At 48.0% G+C, this 27,167-nt stretch overlaps 1 protein-coding gene across 1 annotated transcript in view; it reads left to right on the top strand.

Moving 5' to 3' along the window:
* The window catches only part of ADAMTS3 (ADAM metallopeptidase with thrombospondin type 1 motif, 3), a gene marked incomplete at its 3' end in the record, with an annotated part of 61,201 nt that extends 34,039 nt beyond the window's left edge, over positions 1–27,162 (top strand). Inside the window, exons 3-20 of the mRNA XM_009870340.1 lie at positions 9,801–10,000; positions 12,129–12,212; positions 13,250–13,406; positions 14,408–14,513; positions 15,339–15,482; positions 15,948–16,080; positions 16,504–16,617; positions 17,376–17,521; positions 18,152–18,327; positions 18,653–18,786; positions 19,288–19,411; positions 21,974–22,054; positions 23,229–23,392; positions 23,703–23,868; positions 24,356–24,488; positions 24,708–24,915; positions 25,707–25,824; positions 27,083–27,162. Coding sequence (XP_009868642.1) covers positions 9,801–10,000; positions 12,129–12,212; positions 13,250–13,406; positions 14,408–14,513; positions 15,339–15,482; positions 15,948–16,080; positions 16,504–16,617; positions 17,376–17,521; positions 18,152–18,327; positions 18,653–18,786; positions 19,288–19,411; positions 21,974–22,054; positions 23,229–23,392; positions 23,703–23,868; positions 24,356–24,488; positions 24,708–24,915; positions 25,707–25,824; positions 27,083–27,162 — 2,468 coding nt within the window. The remainder of the gene's footprint in view (positions 1–9,800; positions 10,001–12,128; positions 12,213–13,249; positions 13,407–14,407; positions 14,514–15,338; positions 15,483–15,947; positions 16,081–16,503; positions 16,618–17,375; positions 17,522–18,151; positions 18,328–18,652; positions 18,787–19,287; positions 19,412–21,973; positions 22,055–23,228; positions 23,393–23,702; positions 23,869–24,355; positions 24,489–24,707; positions 24,916–25,706; positions 25,825–27,082) is intronic.
* Between the last annotated feature and the right edge of the window lie 5 nt (positions 27,163–27,167).

The following is a 27,167-nucleotide window of genomic DNA, read 5'->3' as shown; positions in this document are numbered from 1 at the left end:
TAACACCCATGAAGAGGTTTGTTCAGTTTCGAATGGAAACAGGTGCAGCTATTCCTTCTGTTACATCTCTCTTTTGGACAGACATGAAGGCAGGAGAGCTATAAAGGAATTATTTCATCTTTAGTTTCTTTATGTGCAAAGCTCCTGGCTTTGGCGTTTTGACAGAGCCTGTCTTCCCTCCTCCCCTTCTCATTTGTCCTTCTGGACTTCAGGTGCTTTATAGTATTGACTCAGAATGTCCTCTCCAGCTGAATTGCCCACAGGTCAGAGCTTGGACACACCAGGAGAAGGCTGCTGAGTCAGCAGAGAGTGCCAAACTCAGCATGAACTTGTCATTTGTGCTATTAGTGGCTGCTCGGGCTCTTGGAGGTTCAGGAGAACCCAGAGGAGTGCAAGGCAGCGAGAAGTGTGGTCGTGTCTGTTTGCTTTGACAGGGAAAAAAAAAAAAGTGACAGGACCTTTGTGGTGCCGACAAAACGTTCTCGTACTTCAGCAGTTTTCAAGTAGCAGGTTACGGCGCCCCACCTCTTCACAAGTGACATTTTTCCCTTGGATTTTTACGACGTGTTTTTTTGCTGTGGGTAATTATATTAATGGAAAGACTTAGCTGCTTCAGCTTTTTGCAGCTCTCCCCTCCAGCTGGATAGTGGTTTTGGCTTGGGCTGGTTAGCAGCGCCTAGCCCTGGGGCTCGAAGCTCTTGGGTGAGGGAGCCGTTCCTTCTGGTGCTCAGCAGGGAGGAGAGTACAAAAGCTGTCCTGAAAAAGGGCAGAGGCTTTACCTTGAGCTGCCGAGAGAGCGTGGGTCAGGCTCTGACAGCCCTCCGTGACAGGGATTTGATGTCCAGCCTGTGGAACCGCTCCACAGCACACGTTTGAAGGTATTTTTAGGTGAATCATGAAATTTCACGTCAGCGTTGTGTAGAAATCCTTCCCCGGGAGTTACCAAGCCCCACACCTTTCACCGACAAGTTGCTTGTCTCTTTGCTGCTTTTAGCCAGGCTCTGAATAATCCCATCTCAAACGCCGCCGCGTTCCGTCTTGGTGTCTGGCAGCTCCGTCTGGACAGGGCAGTAGGCTTTGCAGACTCTCAGAGGCTTAGGGCAGATAAAGCCACGATCAGAGTGTAATTGTTGTTGACAGTAGACAGTGAGCTGCTCACTAAAGATAAAGGCTGTGGCTGGGCACACACATGAGCCACGTCCTGCTCCTGCTGCACCTTCACTGTGGCAATAAGAGCTTCCACGTGCGCAGGAAGAAATTTCTCTTTCTTTCAGCTACAATTTTTAACCTGCGGTGATTCCTGGTTTTGCCAATGGTTTGTGTGAACTGTTTCTCTACTTTCTACCTCCCTCAACCCCATGATTTGACCTTTGAGCGATTTTTTTTCTTCCTCTTCTTCATCATCCTTGAAAAATTAGTGGTAGCTAGAAGGCAGCTGCATGGTGGATGTGCTCCTGCTTCTAGTGACACATGGATTTCCGAGCTGGCTCATCCTGCTATCCAAGTTTTTAAGTGGTGAAGTTTACAGGTACCACCCCTTCCGAGTTGCCCCGTCCTTTTGTAACATATTATTCAAGTTATGAGTCCAGGGACTCTATAAGCATGCTTCTTTGCGGAGTGAAAATGGTTTTCAGATTGCTCTCATGATATGCGAAGGCAAGAGTGCTTTTAGCGTTGTTGATGCAGAGCGCTCTGATGTTCCTGGGAGAGTATCTGGCTTTGAAAGTAATGCACTTGGTGCGCTTTCTAGCTGAGACTTTGGAAGTAAAGGGCTGGCTGCTCTTAGCTATAAGACAGAGAGACCTCATATACCCAAATGCGTGTTTGTTTCCGGCAGACCAGGTACCCGTGCGTTTCATCAGGGGACCAAACTGGAAGTTGTTGCTCACTGACGTTTTCTCATCTGCAAAATGGATGCCAGAGCCTCTAAAGATGCATTTTTCATACTTTTAGACATGGATACATCTGATGAATTTTGAAAACGTGACTTTTTTTTCGTTATTTCTAATGTTTTATTACTGTTGTAAGGGCTCGCTTCATGACCGGTTTTAACATTATGGGTAAATTCAGAGTTCTGGATGAATTGTTGTTGGGACTCAGTGGGCAGTACAAGAAGCTATGCAGTTTGTCTGCCATTGTCATGAACTGACAAGCAAATTCACTGATTTAAATCAAAGAACTTAGCGGTGTGTGAAGTAAAAAAGGGATTTTCTTGCTTTGTGTGTATCTAATACATGACCTGCTTTGTACCCTCCATTTGGATGTGACCACCAGCATGAGATACCAATCAGCTCTATTAAAGAGCCAGACCCAAATGCTGAAGTCGTCATCTTCATGTATATAAATAAATTGGGGCCCTTCTCTGACAGAATGTGCTTGTGGTATTCAAGTGCAAAAACATCCACACACGTATATATTCACTACCTCAGTCTCTGGTGAAGGAAACAAGTGAACTCCTTGCTCTCATAGGACTAATTGTTACAGAATTTGCTAATGTCTAAGTCGCTTCTTTAGTCAGAGCTTCCTTGTTTGGAAGCAGAAGTTGCTTGCTAAGCTGTTCGAGAGGGGAGTCCCTTGTCTGGAAGGTGACTGGGGGAGCCAGGAGAGCCCTTTTTCATAAGCAGAGGACAAATCCATGCCCAGACAGCACCGTGGTCCCGTTCTTTCAGTGGTCCTGAAAGGCAGGCAGAAGGAAACATTTGCTATGCGGATTCAAAACAGTTAAAACGTATCGTGAGTGTAATTAATGCTGGTAGGCAGCAGTCAGCTGTCCATGGGCAATGCCTTGCTAGAGCTAAAACTGAGCTAAAAATAAGGTCAAGAGCAGATGAGCCGGGGCAAGGCTGGACACCGTGTTAAGCCAGGGCAGAGCCCTGATCTGGTGTTAGCGGTGGCAAGGCCCAGTGCCGGTGGCTGCCTCACGCCACGGGGCTTTGCAGGAAGCAGGCTGGGAGTTTGTATCCTCCATCGCTTCGTCTCTTGGCCACAGGCACGGGTGGATCTGTGGGAGACGGTTCACAGGAGGCCACAAAGAGGGCTGGAGCCCCTCCCCTACGAGGATGGGTTGAAAGAGTTGGGATTGTTGCCTGGAGAAGAGAAGGCTCCGGGGAGATCTTACAGTACTTAAAGGGGGCTACAGCAAAGATGAGGAGAGAGCAGATTTAGATGAGACGTTAGGAAGAAATTCTTTCCTCTGAGGGTGGTGAGAAACTGGCCCAGGTTGCCCAGAGAAGTTGTGGACACCCCCTCCCTGGAAGTGTTCAAGGCCAGGTTGGACAGGGCTTGGAGCAGCCTGATCTGGTGGGAGGTGTCCCTGCCTGTGGCAGGGGCGTTGGAACCAGGTGATCTTTCAGGTCCCTTCCAAGCGACATCATTCTGTGGTTCTCTGTGGTGAGCGTCCTTCCTCTGCTCTGGAGCTTCTGAAGGTCAAAGTAGGAGCCAGGAGTGCTTGAGCAGAGAGTGACAACACGCTCAAAACAAGCTCAGTTTGTCCATGAGGCTTTTACTTCTTGTATTCGTGAGAGCCCTCTAGCAAACCTGGGCACTAAGTGCCACATCCAGCCTCTCCTTAAACCCCTCCAGGGACGGTGACTACCCCCTGCTCCGGGCAGTGCATCCCAGGGCCTGAGCACCCTCTCCGTGAGGAAGGGCTGCCTGAGACCCAACCCCAACCTTCACCTAAATCTTCCAATCTTTGCAGTGTTTCTCACCGCTGGGCAATGGCAGTTGGGTTTACTTACAGCCATATTTAAGGAATTTCCAGCATGTGTAAATACCAAACCAGTTTCTATCATGTCAGGACTATAAAAAGAAGGTCTGTAGAGAAATTTCTATAGAGAAAGAATCTTGTAGGCATCCTTCGGCGTCTCTCTGGCCTGTGCCGTGAGCTTCATTCTTGTCTGAAAACAGCTCCCTCCTCTGAAAGGGAATGTACCTCGGACGTACACCTCCTGCTTGCTTTACGTTAACCAGATTCACGCTGGCTTTGGAAATTAAGGGATTACAGATTTCTTCCATGACTTTGACAGCCAGTTACATAAAATACTGTGGTGTGTGTTTTCTAGCTGTCCCAGTGTGGTTGTATGACTGTATGTGTTAGAGCCTCACGGCCACATTTCTCACCTGCTTTCTAACACCTAGAGCATGGCCCAGGCGATAGACAAATCTCCAAGTGCTTTCGCCCTGAATCACCCCAACGCAGGACTGCTGCAATGAGAACTAAGTGTCCTGTGAGCTCCCTGCCAGCAAGCTCCTGCTCCCTGGCGCTGAGAACTCAGGAACTGGCTCAAGTTCCCCTTCTTGCTTTTTGTGTTACCAGCTTCTGGTCATGGGACGGAAAAAGAACAGTTAATAGTTGGCCTGAGTTTGGACACATTTAGCTATAGTCTCCTTAATGGCATTTAAGTCCTGGCTGTGTGTTGTGTATGTTTGCTGCCAGACAAGCCTAACCTGCACTTGTAGAAAACCTTCAAGCCAGGAAGGGAAGTGATGACAAGAAAATTAGAGGGTAAAATTCCAGCGGTTTCCACTGGAAAAGTTTAGCCTGTGTTGGCTCAAAACATACTCGAATATACACAAAATGATGCCTTTGGTGGTTCTACGTGGCTTTGTAAGTGCGCTGCTGGCATCGGTCCGGCACGTAAATGAGCGCTAAGAACCATTTTTGCTGATGATGCATGGAAAGGCAGAGCCCTCCCCGTTACGTCAGAGCAAAGCTGACAAGCTGACTCCGCAGAGCCAGCAAGAAATATAGTGCAGGAAACCTTCCGTCCTTCCCAGAGTTAGCCTGCAGCTGGAATTACTGAGGTACCAGAGAAGCAAATATTTTATCGAAGCAGTCAGCACTTAGAAAGACTTTTTCTCTTTCATGTCTGACAACAAAGAGGAAGTTTGTGTTTGTGGCCCCATTGAGTTCATGTGTTTAATGAATCCTCCTGCAACACAGAGATCCAGACCTTCCTTTAATCCCCGTGTGTTTGTAATTCTGCCATCCGCCCTCCCTCCCAGGGTCCTACCCACGAGAATATAAACAGAGATGTGATTTAGTGATGGACCTGGTATTACAACTCCAGTGGTTGGACTCAGTCTTAAAGGTCTTTCCCAACCTAAAAGGTTCTCTGGTTCTCTCTGCGCCAGACAGCAGCCACGTAATTCCATTCCAAAGCAGTCCTGGAAGGAGGAGGATGTTCTGATGGCTCCTGGGCTGGAAGGAATTACACATCAAAAGATCCAGGGCTGCAGCTGGGGCTGCAGCTCTCACATGGGAAGCACGGCTTCTAAACTGGTTTTCTCTGCCCAGTTACACCAGGGAAAGACTTGGGGTATTGCGAACTTCAGAGTTCTGGGGTTTGTGTGGAATGTACTGAATTTTGTGTGCAGATCTTCAGATTTATCACAAATCAACCCGCATCGCTGTGGATAGTTGAGTGCAGAGCGCTTCAGACCGTTTGGGGCTTTTTTAAATAGAAAAGGTTTGTATCTTGGTGGTGCCAGTTTTCTTTGCTACCTCCGAGGAACTCAGTCTTTGACTCCTGGTGAAGGTCTTTGCCTTGGGGAGGGAGGATCCAGGGCAGGGATGCTCAAGTAAAGGGCAGGTTCTTCTCATGCCACAAAGACTGTTGTGATATAATTAGGAAGTCATTCTCATGCTTCTGGAGTAAAAGGCAATGACATGCAATTCCTCAGGAAAAGATAAGGGAGAATGCGTAACTTAATGTCCTTTTTTGAAGGACATAATAAGTTTCAGTACATCCAAGAACCGAATGAGGACATCCCGTCACAGTATTTTCCACTTCACGACCTGGGTGGTTTCTTTTGCAAGCACTGATTCCTCGTAATTAGACAGTACCGGCAGTGCCACAAAAAATTTTGCATATACAAAATTCCTGGAGAAATGAGTAAGAACTTTTTGCTACTGTTTGGAACCAGTGTTTGACCTGAGAATGCTTGTCTCCACCCTGGTAACCTAGGTTTTCAGAGGAAAATCCAGAGCTAGGAGAGAAAGCAATCACAGAAACTTGCGTTCAGACAGTGGTTAACAAGCAGAAAACTGGGCAACGGTACTTAGTGCAACTTTAGAAGTGGCATTATGAGTTGGCCTGGTTGCCTTTCTGTAAAAATAGCCTCGTGCGATTTTGTAGTTGCTACAGAACACGACTGTCCTTGGGGGTGTTTCATACGTGAACACACTGGTTAAGAAGGTATGCATGGATCTTCATTTGTTCCAAGCGTGTTTCTTCATTATTTCCTGCTAGAATTAGTCCCGTTGTGGAGTCTCCCTAGATGCGGTCGCCAGCTGGATTTTCAGGAAAAGGCTGAGTTAGGCAACTGAATGCTTGCTTCTGCTAAATTTGTCAGCGCATCGTAACCTTTTGCTGTTCTGCAACAGTGGTTGGCGCAGGAAATAGAGAGAATAGACCCAGTTCCTCTGTGCTTACAGATGTAAATCTCAGAGCCTGTGTATTCTCACATTTGCTTGTATTTGATATGTATTTTAAAATATAAAATAAGACCGTAAGAAATCTTCCATGTGAGAAATGCTTGGGGTTCTCATTAGGTACACAGAGGTTTGATGGTTGACAGCATTCATTAAATTAGGCTTGGGCTTTATTTAATAGTAGGGAAAAAACTGTGGTTTCATTCTGTTAAAGTTACACTGTAGAAAAGATACACAGTGTAACCCAAAATATCTTTTTTAAAAAACTATATATTTAGGATGGTTATGGTTATGCCCCGTTTTTATATAGGTGTTTATGTTAAAAGTTTAGTGTTTCTGAAAAAGGGTTTAGAAGGGAGGCGGGCTCTGCTGGGCTGCGCAGGAGTTACGGTTTTTAGAATACACACATCTGGGTTATACTTGGGCTTGCCAGAAGCCTACTGGTGTGCTTCCCCATCTCCAGAGGTGGCACAAGGCGAGGTTAGCAGCCGTGGTTTTCAGCAAAATCTGATGACAGCACGCCGGGGAGATTTCCTCCCGGTGCGTCTCTTGTTCCGTTTCCACTACTTCATTTGCTACCGCCACGAAACTTCTCCCGTCTTTTCTTGGCAGAGCAGCCCCAGCTGGGCTGGAGTCGTCATTGTTTGCTCTCCTCATCTTTGCTAGGTGGTGTTTGGTAGTAGGCTCTGACAAAAAGCCAAACAAAAGCCCCCACCTGCACGTGGTGTGTGTCTACAGTGGCGTGCGTTTTGATTTCCTACCCAAAGGTTTGCACCGCCGTGTCACTTGGTGAAAGAGCACAGACTGACCTTCTTCCGACAGGTAAGAAGAGAAGCTGCAGGTGACTGGCAAAATCAAAAAAGGAAGAGATAACGAACCAGCTAATGCCAGAATGAGATTAGGAAGGATTAGTCTGTCTAGCACAAATCCGCAAACAAACAGACCGGTTTCCTTGGTGCGTAACGGAGAATATTGCCGCTGGGCGACAGCCTCTCTCTGTGCCGTGTCAGACCGTGCTCTCAGAGGTGCCGGGCAGGCTTTGTGCCTTAACTTGCAAAGAACCTTTGTCTTCAGATGATGAATTTGCATAATTCGCTTGGCTGAGCATTGCCGTGATCTCTTCCCACTCATAAGAAGGGGGTCGTTTTTCCAACTTTTGCTTGTGTCTGGAGTTTGATTAGGAAGGATCGATTTCTCCATCACCTGGTGACAGCAGCTCCAAAGTGCAGGTAAGGGGGTGTCCAGAGGGATTCACCTCACAAATCTGTAAATTTTTAGCTCGATGCTGAAGCCACCCCTGGGTTTCAATATTTGCAGGTGGTTTGCTCCCTGCAGCGATGATGCTCGGTCGAGTTAGAGCAGCTTCAGGCACCTCGGGTTTAACTAAGCTCCGGATTAACGCGCAAAGATTATGATGCATTTTTCTCTAAATGCCAGTTTTCTTTAGAGTCCGTTGCATGCAAAGCCTGCAGTCATACACAGGGGGAGTCACAGCACGTGTGGTTTTTAGCCGTTGCCTAATGATCCCTCGAGATTGAGCCGTGTTTTGTGCCCCAGGTTCCAACACGTCCTAGCGCTGCAGATGTCCGTCTGTCCCGGAAAGGCGGCAGCTCTGTGCAGATGTGCGAGTGCACAGTCTGGGCTGAAGAAGACTTGTGATTTTGGCAGGAGGCAGGGTCAAAGAGAAAGGATGGTTGACTTTCTAATTAGTCTCTTTTGGAGCAGTGTGATGCATAGAGCAGAGGCAAACTTGGACAGTCTTCTGTAGAGCGGACTAGATAAAATATCTCATGTGTTTGTGTCCACCTGCCTGGAAGGTTCTGAATGACACTTGTATTTTGTATTTATAAGGATAATAATGCCATCTGCTGAACAGAATGCTTTCTGTGCTGCTCGGAAAGGATACCTGTTGCTCCCCCTTCCCTGTGCCTCCCCTGGAGCCCCAGAGCACAGACCAGACTTTTTAGAACTGGCCAGAATTAACCGTCATCAATTATGGTGACTATCTGCAGGTTGATTGAGGTATTTGGAACAGACCTAAATGCTCTGAAAAGGCTCATTGGCTCCATGAACCCTTCTAAAATTTCCACTAGTGCCCCAACGCTCAGCTATGGCACAAAGAAAGGGGTGACTGGGCTGCAGGAACGTTGGCATCTTCTCATTTTGCGATAAGAAGAGCAGGCAAAATTAAAAACCAGTCAGGACCAGGAAGACTGTAGCTGAAGTGGGTCCTGCTCTATATCCTCACAAGTCCCGCTACGTTTGTGGCGTAGGCTACACGCCAGGCTGAGTGGAATGGTTGGGGTTTTACCAGCGAGTCAACTTATGGGGAGTTTCTGTCCAAGAAGTGTGCGAGTCGCGTTTTGGGAAGTGAGAGGCTCAATGCTTGAAAGGGTTTCCAGTACTGCTTTTTTTTTTTTTTTTTTTTTCCTTTCCTCCCAGAATCTTGGTCAAAAATGATCGCTGCATTCTTCCTAGAATGAGGTTATTTGTTCTTTTGTTGTTGGGACTGCACGCTGTGGAAAACACTGGCATGGTGCGAATACCCTCCGTGTGCCCAAAGGGGCTGCCTGTTGGAGAGGGGCAGAAAAAAGGCGTCCTTTCAGACTTGCTGTACCTGCACACACAAAGAGAGATTCTCTTTTGAACTGCCAACCCGCCTGTTTGAGGAGGGAAGTACCGGCTGAACCCGCTGCAGACAGCTGGGAACAACCTTCCCGTAGGATGTGGGATTTGGGGAGAGGTCAGTCCGTGTTGCTGGGAACCGCTGTGAGGTGGCTCCTTCAGCCAGGAGCCAAGGCTGCGTCAGGACGAGTTATGGGCTGGCTGCGGGTCACGTTTTGCAGTGTTGGCCCTGGTCCTGCTGCCCTTCCACGAGCAAAATGGCATCCAGGTCACTGGGAGTCTGGTCTGAAAACCTGTGAAGGGCCAGTTTTATGTACTTCAGTAACCTTGGCTTTCGTCAGCTCCAGTGGGGAGAATGTGGGGCTGTTTTGCTGTCCGAAGTGGAGCAAAGAGCTTTTGAGTCGTTGTAGATCCAGACTGTTGAATGCATCCCCTTAGAAACCAATTCCAGTGTTTTTCAGGGACCTTTCTAATATTCCCTGATAATCCACAGGAGAGGATACTCCAGCGCCTACTTTTTAAACAAAGAATTGCAAAAGGAGCAAGTCCAAAATTCTAGCGTGATATGAGGGAGAAACACAGGGCTCTGCTATGTGAGCTCGTTCCGACAAGGGCTGGGGCCGGCCACGTTACTTGTGAGCACTTTTGATCCTGTATCTGAACAAGTGGTGTCTCTGCAGGTGAGGATGCTTCCGAAACGGAACTGATGGAGATGTTGATGTTTTCCTATTTCTTGTAGAGTCTCCTCTCGGCAGCCTCGGAGCCCTGAGCGCCCTGTATAGCCGCGCGGAGCAGCAGCTGAACGAAACGCTGAGGCGCCGCCGGCACGCGGGGGACGACGACTACAACATTGAGGTGCTGCTGGGCGTGGATGACTCCGTCGTCCGATTCCACGGCAAAGAGCACGTTCAAAACTACCTCCTCACCCTCATGAACATAGTGAGTATCTTCGGTGGTGCCGCGCTGCTCGTTCTGGAACGTGGAAGGCTTTTTTCATCTCAGACAGGGTTAGCTAGGAGACCACGTTTGATAAAAACATCAGCAGAGTCATACTGTCTGCTGGGGGTATGGTTCTCTCTTGTCAGGATGTTCCTTTAATTGGTCTTTTTTCTAGGGCACGTTCTACGGTAATTCCAAAAATTTGGAAATAGCTGAAAAACAGTGGGGAAAAAATGTAGACTTGATAGGTTTCTAATAATTCCCAGCTTCTCCCGCAACATAATTCTGAAGGAAAACTGATTCGAGAGTAAACATGCAGAGCCCAAAGGTCTTCTAAATACGTAACAGCTTTCTGAAACAAAGCAAACCTTCTCGCATTGTCTCCTCCTGAGTTGGTGTGGCAATATTCATATTTATATAGAAACTGCAAAGGAATGGGAACTTGCAGAGTTGCTTTATCATAGTGTGGCTTAAGGGGTTAGAAAATATTTTATATACGAACTTGCTCCTCGTGGGAATCCTGAGGCCTCCAAAAGAATGGTGGGAAATACGGGGTTGAGGAGAAATCTTGAAGAAGACTTAAGTCTTTAGGTCAGTTCCAGGATCTGTTTTGTCTCTAGGAGAGTCGCTCCCCGTGGTGGGAGCCATGCCGTGGCGTTAGTGGGGAGAAAATAGGAGATGACTAATTGAACTTTGGGGTAATTGCTCCACGAGACCGACAGTCCAAGTTACGTGCTCGTTCAAACTGTCCTGCTGACCATCTGTTCTCAGCTGGTCCTAAAAGGGCTTGCATTTTTAAAAACCATGGGCTAAAACCGTTGTGGCAGGTCCCACAGTCTGGACAGCTCGGAATGACCTTTTTTTTCCTGGGGACAAGGAGGAATTTCTCTTTAGCTTGGCTGAAAGAAACCCAACTCAAAACCCTGCTCCAATATACCAGCCTCTGAACAGTGCTATTTAGTTTTCACCAGTTACCCTTAAGGTAACATTTATTTTGTTTTTAGGGAATGAGTAACTTCATTGATGATTTGCAGGTGTTCTAGCCCCCTAATTTATGCTCTGGTGGCAGGACATTTCTCCCCTTCCCAGACACAAGGACAGTCCTCAAGAAGAACAATTTTTGACCCATCTGCAAAACTCTGAGGTTTTATTTAACTTCACTTCCACAAATACCCTTTTTAGCAGGGAAGTGGCCACATAATTCTAACTCATTTCTGAAAAGTAGGGCAGCAGTGTTAGTTGCTTCCAAAAAAAGTAGTTCTTCAAAACAAAAATCAGCGTGAGGTGTTGGGGTTGTGCAGCGAGCAGTGGAACTGCAGCCATACCTCTGGGATCTTTAAGGTCCCGTCCAACGCTGACAATTCCACAATTCTATGATTTTCTTATGGGACAGAAGCTTCTCCTGTGCTGGAGAGGTTCTCTGAGCCCCCCTACGTGTGTGTGATGAAGGATATGCAGTCTTTCCTTCCTTTTGAGCACTAATCAGACTTTATTTCTAATTACCTGCTTATTGTAGAAGTGAGGTGGAGATATCCTTACCCTGTAAGGTGTCTCTGGCAACGCTGTTGACTTGAAAACTTTTCTTATGAAAATTTCCAAGGCTTTTCTGGGGTTTGGAAACACTTTGCCCATTAATTATAAGACTGATGTAGAATCGAGAGTACTTTTCATGTCTCGAAATGCGTGCCTCCGTGTGTGCAGAAACGGCACCTCGTCGTTCCTGTCGTTGCCTAAATATTCTGCCCTCCCAGCCCAGAGCTTCAGAGTGCAAAAATGGGTTTAGGTGTTTTGTGTGGACAAACCTACGCGGACGTTAAGGGCACGTTTCCTTGAGTGAGAGCTACTGGCAGCAGAATCTTTTACAAAATGAGCAAAAATATGCTCGCTACGTCTCCCCACTAAAATACTCCTTCTGCGTGTTGGACCTGAGTGTGATGTGACACGGGCTTGGTGAAGCAAATAGAAAAGAGAACCTGGAATTCCTCCACAGTCACAGCAGCCAGATGGCAGAGCAGAGTCGCTGCCCGGGTTTATCTGTTGTGAAAGCCAACTCTATCTGCTTTTATGTCTCTCACCAAACTTGAATATTAATTTTTCCTGGTGTTGTTTGGGTTTTTTTCCACTTTAGGTGAATGAGATTTACCATGATGAATCCCTGGGCGTTCACATCAACGTGGTGCTGGTCCGAATGATCATGTTGGGGTATGCGAAGGTAAGAGAGCCTCGGAACCAGTTCTGTGCCTTCATCTTCTTGGTAATTATAGTCCCTGTATGAGAAACATGCCGAGCAGCCAGTTGTCCCTGCTTGGTGAGTGCTTGTGCCTGCCCCGTTCCTGAGCCTGACCATGAGTGTCCCTTCTGGGACACAACCACAGGGCTGGCTCCACTCGTTCGTGTTTGCAGCCCTGATTCTTGCCCTTTTGAGTCCTCTGGGAATTAAATCAGTGTAGCAGAAGCGATTGTCTTGGTTGGCCACGACAGCTTGTCTCCAGACAGTCTGCTCATGTAGCTATAGCCTAAAAGACACTTAAGAGCTTTGAAACAACTGTTTGTTAAATTGTGAAGGATGAGAGGAAAGCAGTAACGCTGCGTAGGGTTTGATGAAAATCCCGGCTGTTCGATTTAGCTCGGGCACTGAATTCAGGCAAGTCAGAAGACCAGTTTCACATTTATCCGGTTAAATTTACTGAGCCTGTAGACACACGCTGTAGCAAAAGTCTCACAGAACCATCTGTCTATCTTTAATCTGTCCTCATCAGCAGATGAGGATATATTTAATCTACCCCCATCAGTACACATTTACTGGCGTTGTCTGGTGTGGTTTTATTAGTCTCTTCCTTCACACGGGTGACACCCTTGGTCGTCTCAACGGAGTCACGATGTCCTCTGGCAGTCCCGAATGTCAGCGAGTTCCAGCCAAAGAAATGAAAATGCCCTTAGTCAGTCCTGACTTGGAGTTGTGTGCTCCTCCACGCACGTTACGGGCTATACACACAAAGGCAGTTATTTTCCTAAGTGACGGGTACGCTGTCTTCCAAAAAACCCTGAAGATGTACTGTTGCACGTGTGTGGTTGCTGTTAACAAGCACAGTTCTTTTTCTCCTAGCAAAGAAGGCTGTCCTAACTTAGAGTGGTAGGGTTTTAGGAAGAGGGAAATGGGGACCTGGTTGGTGCCCCAAAGAAATCAAATCTTGTCTGAATTTCCTCCTGTTTTTCGGAGTTCCTGGGTCTAACCTGTTGCTCTTTCAGTCCATTAGCCTGATCGAAAGGGGGAATCCCTCGCGAAGCTTGGAGAACGTTTGCCGCTGGGCGTATCAGCAGCAGAAGTCGGACCCCAACCACTCCGAGCACCACGATCATGCCATCTTCTTAACCAGGCAAGATTTTGGGCCCGCTGGTATGCAAGGTAATGCAGCCGAGCCAGAGCGAAACTGTCTGCACTCAGTGTTCCTTGGCTGGCGTCTGCCAGAAAAGAGGACATTTGGGAGAGTTGCATTGTGATCCCTCAAGAAATGCTTAGGGAAGGGTTCCGTCTGAAAGAGGTGCTGAAACCTGGTCCTGTTAGGGAAGGCACAAACACTCGTCATCTCACGTCCCCTCGTCTGGCTTTGGAAGAGGCCCATGATGGAAACAAGTGTCGCTCGGTTGTGGAGAGAAATTGCTTCCTCCTGTTCATTTTACACACTTTTAAAACAGCAAGTAGACCTTGCTGTGGTAGCCCTTGCCATTTCTGTGTGACTGTAGCAGATTCTGTTTCTTACTGGAGAGATGTAAGCGAAGAGCTATTTATTTTCTTCAAACACCAGGTTTGTGCGGGGACTCCTTTGCGTTCAAATTCTCTTTTACTTGACTGCATCATTCTCTGCAGATTCCTTCTTAGGGAGACTGTGCCAGCTCCTGTGATACATGTGTTAATCTTTATGACTCCGGATGCTAAAAATAATGGGAAGTAAATCCTCAAAGTGTGATTGATGTCAGCGCATATAAAGGAGAGTCTGATGGAGCCCCTTTCGGGCCAGCTTCCCCGTCTCCAGAAAGACTTTAGCTTTTACTGAGCAAAAGACGTGCAAGAAGCAGCGGGCAGTACGTAGGTGAAGGTACTGATATGAACGCAGGCCAAAAGCGCCAGCCTGTGGCTCTGCCTTTTAATTGAACAGGAATTTTGTGCCTTTTCAGCGATCAAAGTGTAGTTTTCAGCCTCTGCAGTAACGCAGATGTCAGTGGAATCAATCCCAGTCTGTCAGAGCTATTTACTCTGTTTGGCAGCAAACGGATTGCAAAGACGAGAGCAAATTGACAACCCGAAGAAAATAATCCTGGGTTCTTCTCAGGTACTAAGTTTGTTGGGGAGTCTGGTTTAAAATCCGCCTAACTGGTAAAAGAATGCCACATGATTTCTCTCACTAGGTTATGCTCCTGTCACTGGCATGTGTCACCCGGTCCGGAGCTGCACGCTCAACCACGAGGATGGGTTCTCCTCGGCTTTTGTCGTTGCTCACGAAACCGGTCACGTGTAAGTCTCCCTTTTACAATTACGTTCCCAACAAAATATGGTGCTGCGTCTCCTGCTCGCCTCCTCTGGTTTAACCATAACAGTGTGTGAAGCTCTCCTGGCTTGGTTTCCATCCCCTTGCAAGGCAGTGAAGCGGTAAGTGGGGAAAGCAAGGAAGGGGAAGAGAGGGGGGCAACTGTTTTTCCCTCTCGGCTGAGAAACAGTAAGAAATCTGGAAGGGCCAGGCAGTGGAGACAGTAATTTGTCAAGCATCCTGAATTTCTTTCTCCTCGTGGACTGAAAGAGCTGATTCAGTAGATCTGGCACCTCTTCAAGAAGGATAACGGGTCAGGTTGGGAGTCGCTGGTGAAGCCCAGGTCTCTGCCAGCTGTATGTGGGGATTAAGAGCAGGCACTGAGGGGCTGGTGTTTGTCTTCTTGAAGTAGTACAGGCGATTTCGGAGATGCAGCATGGTCACTCAGCGTTTAAACAGGTGCTTTGGATGAATGAATTAATAGCGATGGGCAATTCGATGTCTGAATGAACTGCTCCCTCATCAGCAGAATTATTTTCCTTTAGCCAAAGTGTAAGATGCCATCATCATCTAGTTAGTTCTTTGTTTGTATTAACAAATGAAAGGAAGAATAACTGGAAGAGTATTCAGAGTCCTTATATTTTGATGTCTGAGAAGATCAGTTTGAAGTGCAGGGGATGTCCCTAAAATGCCAAGAACAATTCCATTTTGTGTCATTACATGTGAAACATGAGAAAGCCCTTTCCTTCACTGTTGTTTTACCTGTTGAAGAGCAGAAAGTGCCAGGCTCTGACGCTGGTTCTGTGTTCCAGGCTGGGAATGGAGCACGACGGGCAGGGGAACAGATGCGGGGACGAGACGGCGATGGGGAGCGTGATGGCTCCCTTGGTGCAGGCTGCCTTCCACCGCTACCACTGGTCCAGGTGCAGCGGCCAGGAACTCAAGCGATACATACAGTGAGGACCTATTTTGCTGAAGGGATGGGGACGGAGGAGAGGGGAGAGGGAGGAGAGGCAATCCCAGCCTGAAGGAGCAGGGACAAGTGTCGTAGAGGGGACCCCTGGCTGTGGAAGCCCTTCTTAGGAGCGCAGAGGGTGCTGAGGGCTGGGGTCCTGCGGGAAGGGGCTCAGCTTTCCGAGGCAATCCAGAAGGCTGCTTCGTGGTTGGTGCCACAGCAGCAAGACACCGCTGTCTCCATGCCCGGCCTCCTCTGGCAAGGCAGATAGTTTGCCTTTTTCACCATTGTTTTGCCATACTCTTTTCCCCTCCAAATCTGTATGAGAAAAGCTCTAGCCCGGGAACGGTGTCCCTCCGGGCTTTACCCCAAGCCAAGAGGCGGTGGAAGGACTTTGAGACCTTTGGTGCTGGTGTATCGCTGTGTCTCCTCGTGAGTTTTCTTTATTCTGCCTGTCTTTCCCCAGCTCTTACGACTGTCTTCTGGACGACCCTTTCGAACACGATTGGCCCAAGCTTCCTGAGCTGCCAGGCATCAATTACTCCATGGACGAGCAGTGCCGCTTCGATTTTGGTGTTGGCTATAAAATGTGCACAGCGGTACGTGCCAGGCAGTCGCGGCAAAGACAAATGTTCGTTCACCACCTTGGTGTCTGACCTTCTTAAAGAACTGCAATATGCGCCTTTTCTCATGAAGAGTGGATAAACAGATCTATAAAAAGGAGAGAGAGGTTTATGGGTGAAACCCAGTGAGCTGGGTAATTTGGGTTAGCGGTCAAGAGGATGGGAGCATGGTCCACGTGACACAGACTCGTGGTATGCTCCCAAGGGAAAAGAAAACCTTTTCCTCTCACTTTTGGATGTCTCCTTTCTTTTTCTCCCCAGCTCAGGGCTGAGGGGTGCCCTTTTCTGTCTTCCTGGTACATGTGTGTGAGATGAATTGACTGGGTGGCTTGAATCCTTATCTGAAAAACATTAATGGTTTAGTGTTGAGTTTCATCTCACCCATGTTTTGCATTTCAGTTCCGAACCTTTGACCCATGCAAGCAGCTGTGGTGTAGCCATCCGGATAACCCCTATTTCTGCAAGACTAAGAAGGGACCTCCGCTCGATGGGACAGAATGTGCCCCTGGAAAAGTGAGTATTGTGTTTTCACTGTGTTCCTGCAGAAAAAAACCCCGAAACCCAAACCCGACAGTTGGGCTGAAGGGCACAGAGGCAGATGGGGAATTGCCCCTTGGCATCCCCTGGGCAGAGCCGGAGGACGGGAGAAGAGGGCGCTGTGCTTTCCCCACGTGGTGTGCTGTGAGCTGTGCAGGGTTTGCCGTAGGACAAAGTACATTTTGGACACAGAAACCCCAGCTGAGGGGTGACCCGTTCTCAGCTTCTTCCGTGGCCTTAGTGTTAGGTTTCTTGGGCTCTTGTCTCATCTGCAAAGTGTCCACGAAGTGTCTCTAGGCAGAAAATGCCCGTACTGTAGGATCACTTCTTAGTGCTTGTGGTCCAGACATCCTGTTTGTGTAGGCTTTGGCTTAGCTCTTTATTTTTGCCTTTTAATAACCCCTTTTAGTGGGCGTTTTGCTGCAAGTTCATTTTGAATTTTAAAATTACACTCAAATAAATGTTTGTTCAGCAAATCCCATGTATTTTGAGATACAGGAGAGCCACTTACACCACCTGAGTATGCCCTAGCCAGCAGCAGAACACCACCCTGCCCAGTGAGAAGCCCTCTGTCCCAGCCTCTTTCCAGCAGTGTGATATTTGGACAGTATGAGGAAGAACAAGAGGAGAAAAAAACCCAACTAATCCTCAGCAAAAACTCTATCCTGCTAATATTTAGAACCTGAAAATTTTGTTCCTCCTCTCATGGGTTTCCCTTGCCCAATCTCTGTCAGTGGTGCTATAAAGGTCACTGCATGTGGAAGAACGCTCACCAGCTGAAGCAGGATGGCAACTGGGGACCCTGGACGAAATTCGGCTCCTGCTCCAGGAGCTGTGGGACCGGAGTTCGCTTTCGAACGCGCCAGTGCAACAACCCAATGTAGGTATTCTGGTGGTTCCAGGCACCTGGGGCTTGAGAAGGTGTGTACGGTTTGAATGGAGGCTGCCAAAATTCACCTTCTCCGCAAGCCCCGTGACGATTTTCAATTTTTCAGTTACTTGAAAGGACATTGTAGAGAGGTTGGTGCTGGTCTCTTCTCACAGGGAATGAGGGACAGAACCAGGGGGAAGGGTTTCAAGTTGCAACAGGGCAAGTTTAGACTGGACATTAGGAAGAAAGAGTGGTCAGACCCTGGAACAGACTGCCTGGGGAGGGGGTTGAGTCGCCACCCCTGGATGTGTTCAAGTGTAGTTTAGATGGGGTGTTGGGTGATACGGTTTAGGGGTGAACTTGGTTGGACTTGATGATCCCAAGGGTCTTTTCCAACCCGAATTGTTCTATGGTTCTATGACATGTGGCTTTGTGCAGGGAGCCAGGGGTTTTTTTTGGTAAAACCAATGATTTCCAGAGGAAAGCCTGGGAAAGACCGTCCCAAGGATTTAGCTCTTGCGCCTTGTGTGCAAACTTGTCCCTTCAAAGAGTGTGAAATCTCACTGAAAACAGAAGAAAAACCCCAGAGCTATAATGCCCACAGGTTTTTACAATCTCTTGCGTGTTTTCTCTTCCCAGGCCCATTAACGGAGGTGAGGATTGCGCTGGTGTCAATTTTGAGTTCCAGCTCTGCAACACAGAGGAGTGTCCGAAGCATTTTGAGGACTTCAGGGCTCAGCAGTGTCAGCAACGCAATTCCCACGTTGAGTATCAGAACAGCAAACACCACTGGCTGCCCTACGAGCACCCGGACGGTGAGTTCTGCTTTTCACCTTTCTTACCCGGCGATCCTGGAATCTCCTAGAGCTTCAGGCAGGAACCGGGAGATACGTGTTCAGCTGGTCTTTTCAGAAAATAATAAAGGCAGTTCGAGATCCAGATGCTCTCTGCTTTGCACCTGTTCGGTGACCTGCCTGTAAATCACAGAAGAGCAAATTAATTGCTTTTCCCCCCCCACAACTGTCTGGTAAAGGTCCTATCCCTGTTGTATTCTCTTCATTCCTTTAGCGGGATGTTTCCCCGAAGCGCGTCTGGCTTGCTGTTAATTCACCCGGTTACTTCTCTTCCCTTGCTACACAGCTCAGAAGAGATGTCACCTGTACTGCCAGTCCAAAGAAACGGGAGACGTTGCTTCTATGAAGCAGCTGGCGCACGATGGGACTCGCTGCTCCTACAAAGATCCCTACAGCATCTGTGTTCGTGGGGAGTGCGTGGTGAGTGAGGGCTTCCCCGGAGAAGAGAGGGCGTGAGACCTGCGCCGTGTTACACGGGCTGGCCATCGGTCAGAACAACTCCATCGACGACGCAGATGCTTCTCAGTACAGTATTTGCAGCGTCATGTTCCTAGAAGGACTCCTGCAGGATTTAAATAGATTGACGTTACCCAAGAGGAGCAGCACTGGATCTGTTCCGCAGGAGCGCTCCTCTTCCACCGATCTCTTCGTTTGCTGGTTTTGCCCTTAGTTTCACGTCTGAAAAGAATTGTGTCTCTCTTTCTGTTTTTCCCATCTTAGCCGTGAAGCACAGGGTACATAAAGCAAGAATCCCTTCCTGTTTTTCACGTGAAAACCACAGTTGTGTTTAAATCAAATAGATCCGTGCTGGGTGGTGACTCCCTCTGTGTTTTGGAAGGGCCTCCCACCATAACTCAACATTGACAAAGCCCTCTCTTTTCACATGATTTTTTTGTTTCTTTTTTCTTCTTCCTTCTGCAGAAAGTGGGTTGCGACAAGGAAATTGGCTCCAATAAGGTTGAAGACAAGTGTGGCGTCTGCGGCGGGGACAACTCTCATTGCCGAACTGTGAAGGGAACCTTCACCCGCACTCCCAAAAAACTTGGTAGGAACAACATTTCCATGCACCTGGAGATAGTTTGTGTCATCTCGGGGGTTTCGGTCACACTTTTGTAGCCTGGTTTGAAATCGAGCCCGTTCTAAGGCAGCATAACACAAATTGTGAGCTGATGTGCAAAAAGAGTTTAGTCCCTGATAAAGAATTGACGTCTTTAAAACTCTTTCTGCCCTTTGAAGGACCTCTTAGAAGAAAGCTTCATCAGCTGAGCGTGTCGGGAAATCCTCACCGGGCAGAGCACATTTGGGTCTTTGTAAATGGTGGAGCCCAGGCAGCCAGTGTTTGTGATAAGGGAGGATGCACGTTTTTGCTAAAGAGAAACCAACTGTTCTCCTGGTGAAGTGCAGAAGGAATTGAGATACTCTGCCTGGCACTAGGTGTAGCATAACCGTATTTCTAGGAGGACTAAAGGAACCTTTTTTCCTCCTTTTAAAGGTTCAGCTTTTCACGGGTGTTTCCTCTCAAACCTCAACTCCAGACTTTTAAATGAAAGTCTGAATTTCTGAGCATATAAGATGACCGTGTGGATCCTCATGTCAAATTGTTTTCTACAATGCCTTTCTCCCAAATTACAGCCCTTTAGTCAAGTAAACAGATGAAGTATAAATCGGGCTCAATTCTGAACCAAAGATAAAAATGTTTTGACAGGAATCCTCATTTCTCATCCCCTTCAAGTCGGGTGACTGAGATCCAGTGAGATATACGGTAACATTCTGCTCGCTCCGTGGATTTCTTCAGATAATTTCCATCGTGCCCGTTACTCATTAAGCTGGGGCGGTATCATCTTGAGCATTTTGCTGTGACTATTTGGTCGTTTAAGGCTTTCCAGTACTGAGGGAAGGGATAGAAGTGTGGATGAAATGTTTGTCCTTTTACCGTCACTTTGGCAATCTAGTCGTTAAAAAAGACTAATTGACCTCTTCCAACAGGAAAGCATGTAAGCAAGAGGTGCCAAAAAGAATTCAAGTTTCTGGAAAATGAAATCTGCAAGTATCCAACTTAAAACCACCTCCCTGAATTTTCACTGGTCTGACTTTCATTGACTATTAACACGCGCTAGATGTGTCTCCTGCTCCGCGTGCCTTTGAACGCGTATTTACCCTCATAAAGACCATCTGGCTGACAAACATAGTCAATGAAATAACAAGACCTGGCTCCCGTAGCACTAATTACAGACGTTCTATTGAAGGGAAGACAAGAGGAGCGTTTACGTTGCCCAAGGGAGCTCGCAATATTTCCCTTTCTGAAACAAAGGAGTCTAAAAACACGCTGGGTAAGTCTCGGGTGCTTGCAGGAAGAGAGGCATCCATGGCAGCTTGAGAGCTCTCTCTGTTCAGACATCGATAGCTAACGCCACAGCAGGCAAAATATGTTTCCTATGCTCAGGAGACAATCGATGACAAGATTGGAAAATGCCCTTTGTGCAGTCACTACTCAGCCAGGACCATGAGTTTACACGTGCCTTGCTCTTCTGTTTTCTTCACTTCGATTTTTCCAAAGAGCTGTTGTACGTCAGGTGCGTGCCAAACTCACAGTGCGTTCCTTTGCGCCAGAGTCCCTGATGCGAAAGGAAATCAGTGAGACACCGCATCTTATGTTGGCAGTGCACAAATAGGGAATTTCTTGTCACGTCTACGCTGCTTCTGTAGCAGGATTGGAGTATAGGGGAAGTGTGAAACAGAAGCTTACTCAGCTCTGCAAAAAGAGATCTGCAGAAATTTATCATAATTAAATCTGCAGTTGTTACAGAGAAAATAATTGAAATATGAAAATACCATGCACTTGGAGTGCTTACAGTGTTCCTCATATCAAAGTAGCTGTTGACAGGTCCTTAGGAGGAATTTTAGCCTTCTTAATGACAAGACTTACTTTGTGTTATACTAATGACCTGTGTTTTGAACCAGTAAGTAATCGAAATTTCAAGTCTTTGGGGTTTTTTGGAGGGCTCAGCTTTTTACTTTTAGCTGTAGAGCGCTGAATTTGGCTCCATCACTTCAGCAGTAGCAATTTAATTGCTGCGTTTTACCTTTGATTTGAAGGTAGTTTGGGCTGACCTCCATGCAGAGCAGCCTTTTGTAGCGATGAGGCGCTCGGTGCTGCGCCCACCTTTCTGAACTCTTGGATGTCTCAGGAGTCAGCAGGCACGCTTAAGACACGCATGTCTAACATGGCAGCGAGTAAACTCAAATCTAACAGCCAGGCTGAGGAGTGATTTGGAAAAAAGAACCTGTGCTGAGGAGCATAGGAAGCATATTTTTGCCTGAAGGGTCAATGGATATGGCCTGTAGCAGTGTAGCTCGTCAGGTGACAAATAGCTTTGCAACCGGTTTCTCTTCTCTTCTCTCGCTGACAAGAGGAAAACCACACGGAGGGTCCCGTCAAATCGGTTCCAAACCTATTTGCTCCGTTTCTTTCTGGCGCTGCTGCTCCGTTGATGCTGGATGCCCTCTTCTGCAAGGAGAACCAGGACCGTGTAGCGCCCTCCTAACCATGGCTGTTACGTTTTCTTTCCATCTCTGCTCTCTCCACTGACCGCTGCGCATGCCAAAGGGTACCTTAAGATGTTTGATATCCCTCCCGGTGCTCGACATGTGTTTATCCAAGAAGACGAGGCTTCTCCTCACTTTCTTGGTAAGTGTTTCTCTCCCCGGGTTTGGCTTTGAGGCACGATGAAAAGCACGGGGAAGAACCCAAGACATGAGATAACCATGTTCAGATGTTCCGGGTAAACATTTGCATTGAAAATTGCATGTTCAGGACTGAGTCTTAGAGCGTAAGCTCAGCAAAGAAACATGTGGTGCCCGTTGGAATTGTTAAAAAATATTGTTAAACTGATCCCAGTTTGCATGTTGACTAACACAAGGATGTCGGTGCTCACCTTGAACCGCGCGCTGCCAGGGCAATAACTGTGTCTTGTGTCACGTGAATCAGATTTGGTGACTTTAATTCTTCCTGTTTGCTGCAGGTTGTAAGCAACAACTATTTTAGCAGCAAGAAGACTGGGGAACCTGCGATCTATTTTCAGTCCGTTTCATTTCAGATTTTTGTCACGGCAGACAGTTCGCAGTGTTGTCCATCAACTTGTATCCTACTGCTAAATACTTTCTAATGCTGAAGGGATTTTTAGCTCATGGGAGAAGGGTGAGATCGTCCGTGGGTTTTAACAGCCCATTAATCAACTCTTCATGTGCTCAGGCAGCGTTTGAGTTGCAAACCCTTGAGGCAGAGTTGGATTAGTTCCTAAAAAGAAGTAGGAACAGGAAATAATTTAAATGAAAAAAATTGTTTCGACTATGATAATGTCCTGGCTTTTGAGGTCCAAGGGCTTCATTTTGGAGCAAGCAAAGTTCCTCTGGCAGTAACTCTGCGAGAAGCTTTGCCCTGGCAGCAAGTGGCCCCAGGAAGCTGCTCGCCAGGGACCTCGGAGCTCCTGCCGTGGGTGGCAGGAACAGGAACCTGTACAATTAATGCAGAGGGGGCTTTATTATGTTGCTCGGTGCATTTGAAAAAGCTGTACAAATGAAAAACTGAGAGTCTAGCTTTCGAATTTCTGTTGTATTTGTTTCTGATTGAAGCATAATGATTATAATCCCCCGGCTACGTGACTTTTAAGATGCGGTGCAGGGCCCCAAAGCCAAGTTGTTTCCCCGAGATGTTAGCGCGCGGTGCGTGCGTAAAGAAGCTCAAACATGGTGAAAGAAGTGGGGTTGGGTCATTTGGCCAAGGGCCCTTCTGAGGCATCTGCCGTCGAGTTCCAGGCGAGCTGCCGCCGGGGTGCAAATGACGCTGTTTGTGAACCTTTCAGCGATTAAGAACCAGGCTACAGGACACTACATTCTGAATGGCAAAGGGGAGGAGGCCAGATCCCGATCGTTCATCGACCTGGGCGTGGAGTGGGAGTACAGCATAGAAGACGACATTGAAACCCTACACACGGACGGGCCCTTGCACGACGCCGTGGTTGTGCTGGTGGGTTACGCCTCGCGCAGGAGCGGTGCGATGGCCTTGTCTTGTGGTAGACACGCACGGCCAGCGTGGAGCTCGTGACCTGGCCGGCTTCGAATCTAGCCTAGACGTGTCTCTGGTTTTGACTGGCTCGGTGCTGATCTTGCTATCCTTAGTTCTAACTAGGAAGACTATTTTTTTTTTTTCCCCCCAGGTTGTTAACTAGCAGTGTCCTTGTTTTCCCCTAAAAGCTGGGCTTTGGTTTCTTTATTTTGCGAAGGAATAAATGATAGCTCTGGTTTTGTACGCCTGCTTACCACGTGATTGTTCGTAGATCATTCCTCGGGAGAACGACACGAGATCCAGCCTGACTTACAAATACATCATTCACGAGGACTCGGTACCGACGATAAACAGCAACAACGTCCTGCAGGAAGAAGTGGACACGTTCGAGTGGGCATTGAAGAGCTGGTCGCAGTGCTCCAAACCCTGCGGTGGAGGTAAATGGATGATGTGGCACCTTCTAGGAATAATTTGATGAACTAACCTAAGGGGAGAAGTGAACAGCAGCCAAGTGAAGGCTTTAGAAATCTTGGCCTTCCTTTTTTAAAAGCAGTTTGTTATTCCGGGTTCCCAAGCTTAAAATATCTCAAGTGCCTGATTATTCCCAAGTGTCACGCTTTGAGCCTTGGAAGAAAAAGTCCTTTTTTAGGTGTTTAAATACAGTACCCAAAGCCAGTTTGGACTCAGACAGATGCTACTGAGCATCCTGAGCAGGCTCAGAGACTGATGCTACTGAGCATTCACGTTACGTCTGGTACGTGCAATTCCTCCCCTGTCTGTGCTGTGGTTTGGGTGACAACTGAACAAACTGAGAGCGTGTTTAATAGGTGTCGTGCAAAAATTTTGTAGTCTGTAAAACTTGCTTTTTAACCAGAAGTTCTACCGAGGCCCCCTTTTCCCTTTTTTTTCTGAAATGCTCGCCAGGGTTCCAGTACACCAAGTACGGGTGCCGCCGGAAAAGCGATAACAAGATGGTTCATCGCAGCTTCTGTGAAGCCAGCAAAAAGCCCAAGCCCATTCGCAGGATGTGCAACCTCCAGGAGTGCACGCAGCCGCTGTAAGTACGGCTCGCACCAAGGTGGAAACGATGAGTAAACCTGCAGCAAGTTTGGGTAGGATGGAGTGCCTGTGTCATGGCTGGGGTTTGTGCCTGGTTACGCATCCTCTCGAGCGGTTTCATCACAGAAATCTTGTATGTGAAGGACTGCCTGACCTGGCAGCAGTATGGACAGCAGGGAAAAGTTGTGACGGTGTCTTACTCCTTTCTCCTTCCCAGCTGGGCGGCAGAGGAGTGGGAATACTGCACCAAAACCTGCGGGAGTACGGGCTACCAGCTCCGCACCGTGCGCTGCGTCCAGCCCCTCCACGATGGCGCCAACCGCTCCGTCCACTTCAAGTACTGCAGCGGGGATCGCCCCGAGAGCCGCCGGCCCTGCAACCGCGTCCCGTGCCCAGCGCAGTGGAAGGCAGGACCGTGGTCTGAGGTGGGCAAGGAGCGGCCGGGAGGTGGTGGTCCTTTTCAGCCGGTGGCCAAGGTGAAAGCTCCAGGCCGCACCGGGCAGTTTTCCAAAACCTGAGAATGTGCAGCAGGTGATGCCTTCCTGCTTCTGTAGCTCTCCAGACTCCTCCAGAAAGCAGCAGGGAAAATACTCGCAGTGTCAGAGATGCAACCCCACAAAACAAATGTTGAAATTCTGCTTTTTTGGTTTTTCCTTCAGATTTCCAACTTTTCCCTTCCTGCTTCTGAGGAGAGCATAACGTGGTCTAGGGGAAGGTGTCCCTGCCCATGGCAGGGGGGTAAAACTTAGATGATCTTTGAAGCTCCCTTCCAAACCAAAGCGTTCTGTGACTCTAGGGGTTGTTACCAGCTTGGGCTGGCTTGGACGCACAGAGTTTCTGCGAGTGTTGATACTGTTATGGTGACCTGGGGACGAACAGCTGAGCCCTGCACCTAACTGGGTTTTCTGCACCTTTTGCATTCTCTTGACATTACAGTGTCAAGATCTGGCATTGGCTAAGGGAGGAATTAGCCTGAAAATTCATAATGTGCTCTACTAGTAAACATTACATTGCAGAAAGCAAGAACTAAGCTAAAACCATCCTCCTCTGTGTATTTCTCCCCAACATCAGCCTTCACCAAAGCCAACTTTGAAAACAAATTGCTGGAACGTCCAGCCCGACCTGAAAGCCAACCTTGGTGTATTTTAGCCACATCAATTTTTGCACCTTGCTGTGAAAGCTGAACGTCCTGAACTGTCTCGGGTCTGTTCCACAGTGCTCCGTGAGCTGCGGGGAGGGCACCGAGACGCGGCAGATCATGTGCCGGGCTGGCGACAGGTGCGACGGAGAAAAGCCAGAATCCGTGAGGGTTTGTAAACTCGCTCCCTGTAACGGTAAGAAAACATTTGAACCGGTCTGAGGGGAGGGGAGGGTGACAGCTCGTGTCTCTGAGCAGCCTGCCTGGAGAGCACAGTGCCTCAGCTGCATTTGCAAGCAGTTGTGCTAGAGGAGAAGGTCAATCCCAAGTAAACCCTGCTCTACCTCTAAAGGCCAGGGTAAGTTTTACTAGCCGGCCAGCTGAGGAAAGAAAAAAAAGAACACTGTAAAAATTGACTCGTGGAGAATTGATAAGGTTCCTGGGAATCTCGTTCCATTGTTCTCGTGGAATTTTTTGATCAGATTTTTAAGCTTTTTAGGGCAGCTCAGCTTTTCCTCTTTTGGGTGACTCTGTAAGATTGGGGTTTATTTTTTAAATCCCTTGTGGTAGCACTAACACTCTGATCACTAGCTGGTAGAAGAAATACAATCAGAGTTGTTAGAAGACGCAGCATGTTCTACCACAGAGTGAATCTAATTGCTTCGCACAAATCCAGTAAAGGCGTCTGCTTTTGCTCTGACTTGGCTTCTACCAGCGAAAGGCCTCAGAGCAGGAAACAATTCTGTTAAAAAAAGTCAGCTCTGGGCCCCTGGTATCTCTGTCTGTGCTGTGGCAAACCTAGAGTGGGAGCTGAGCTGAGGATTTAATCTTACTGGAGTTGTCGTGAGCGTTAGCTGCAGTCGGTGCGATTTCTGCTGTTTTCTGTGGCATGTTGGCATTTCTCTTTGATTTCGTGAAAAAAATATTTGCCTGCTTAAGGCAGAAGAGTCGCCAGTTCTTCCACCACGTGCCTCGGTGGAGCCGAGTCCAGCTGTGCCATTTTATTTTAAGGCATTGTGTAAAGGGCATCTTGGAGAGATGCTGCTTGGGGTGTAATTTCTGCAAGGGCAGATTCAGTTGTTTCTAATGCTGGTGATGGGTCAGGTCCTGGGGCTAGAAATGGAGGTGGTTTGGGGTGGGTAGAACTTGGTGTGTGGGAGCTGTGGGAGGTGAACACGGAGAGTTGTTGCGGGGGGAACCCTGCAAGCCTGAGTCGCCCTTGCCGAGCTTCTTGCTGCTGGTGAGCGCCGCAGTCGGCGTTCTCTGAGTGAGGCCCATGGCTTTGGTTCCAGCCGGGGTTATTTCTGAAAGGGTGGCGAGTTCTGTAGGGCATGAAGCACCTCACGCTGTCCGTTCAAAGCAGTTCCTGAAGACAGGCCCAAGTTCACCATCTGAAAACATCATCCAGGTCCTCTTCCCTAGGTTTGCAGTCAACGCTGGCTTCTGTTTTGCAGATGAGCCCTGCCTGGGAGACAGGTCCATCTTCTGTCAGATGGAAGTGCTCGCCCGGTACTGCTCCATCCCTGGCTACAACAAGCT

Source organism: Apaloderma vittatum, unplaced genomic scaffold, assembly GCF_000703405.1.
Source record: "Apaloderma vittatum isolate BGI_N311 unplaced genomic scaffold, ASM70340v1 scaffold7435, whole genome shotgun sequence".
Taxonomy (NCBI): Eukaryota; Metazoa; Chordata; class Aves; order Trogoniformes; family Trogonidae; genus Apaloderma; species Apaloderma vittatum.
The sequence above is the reverse complement of the archived record's forward strand: the minus strand, read 5'-3'. Positions and strand labels throughout refer to the sequence as shown.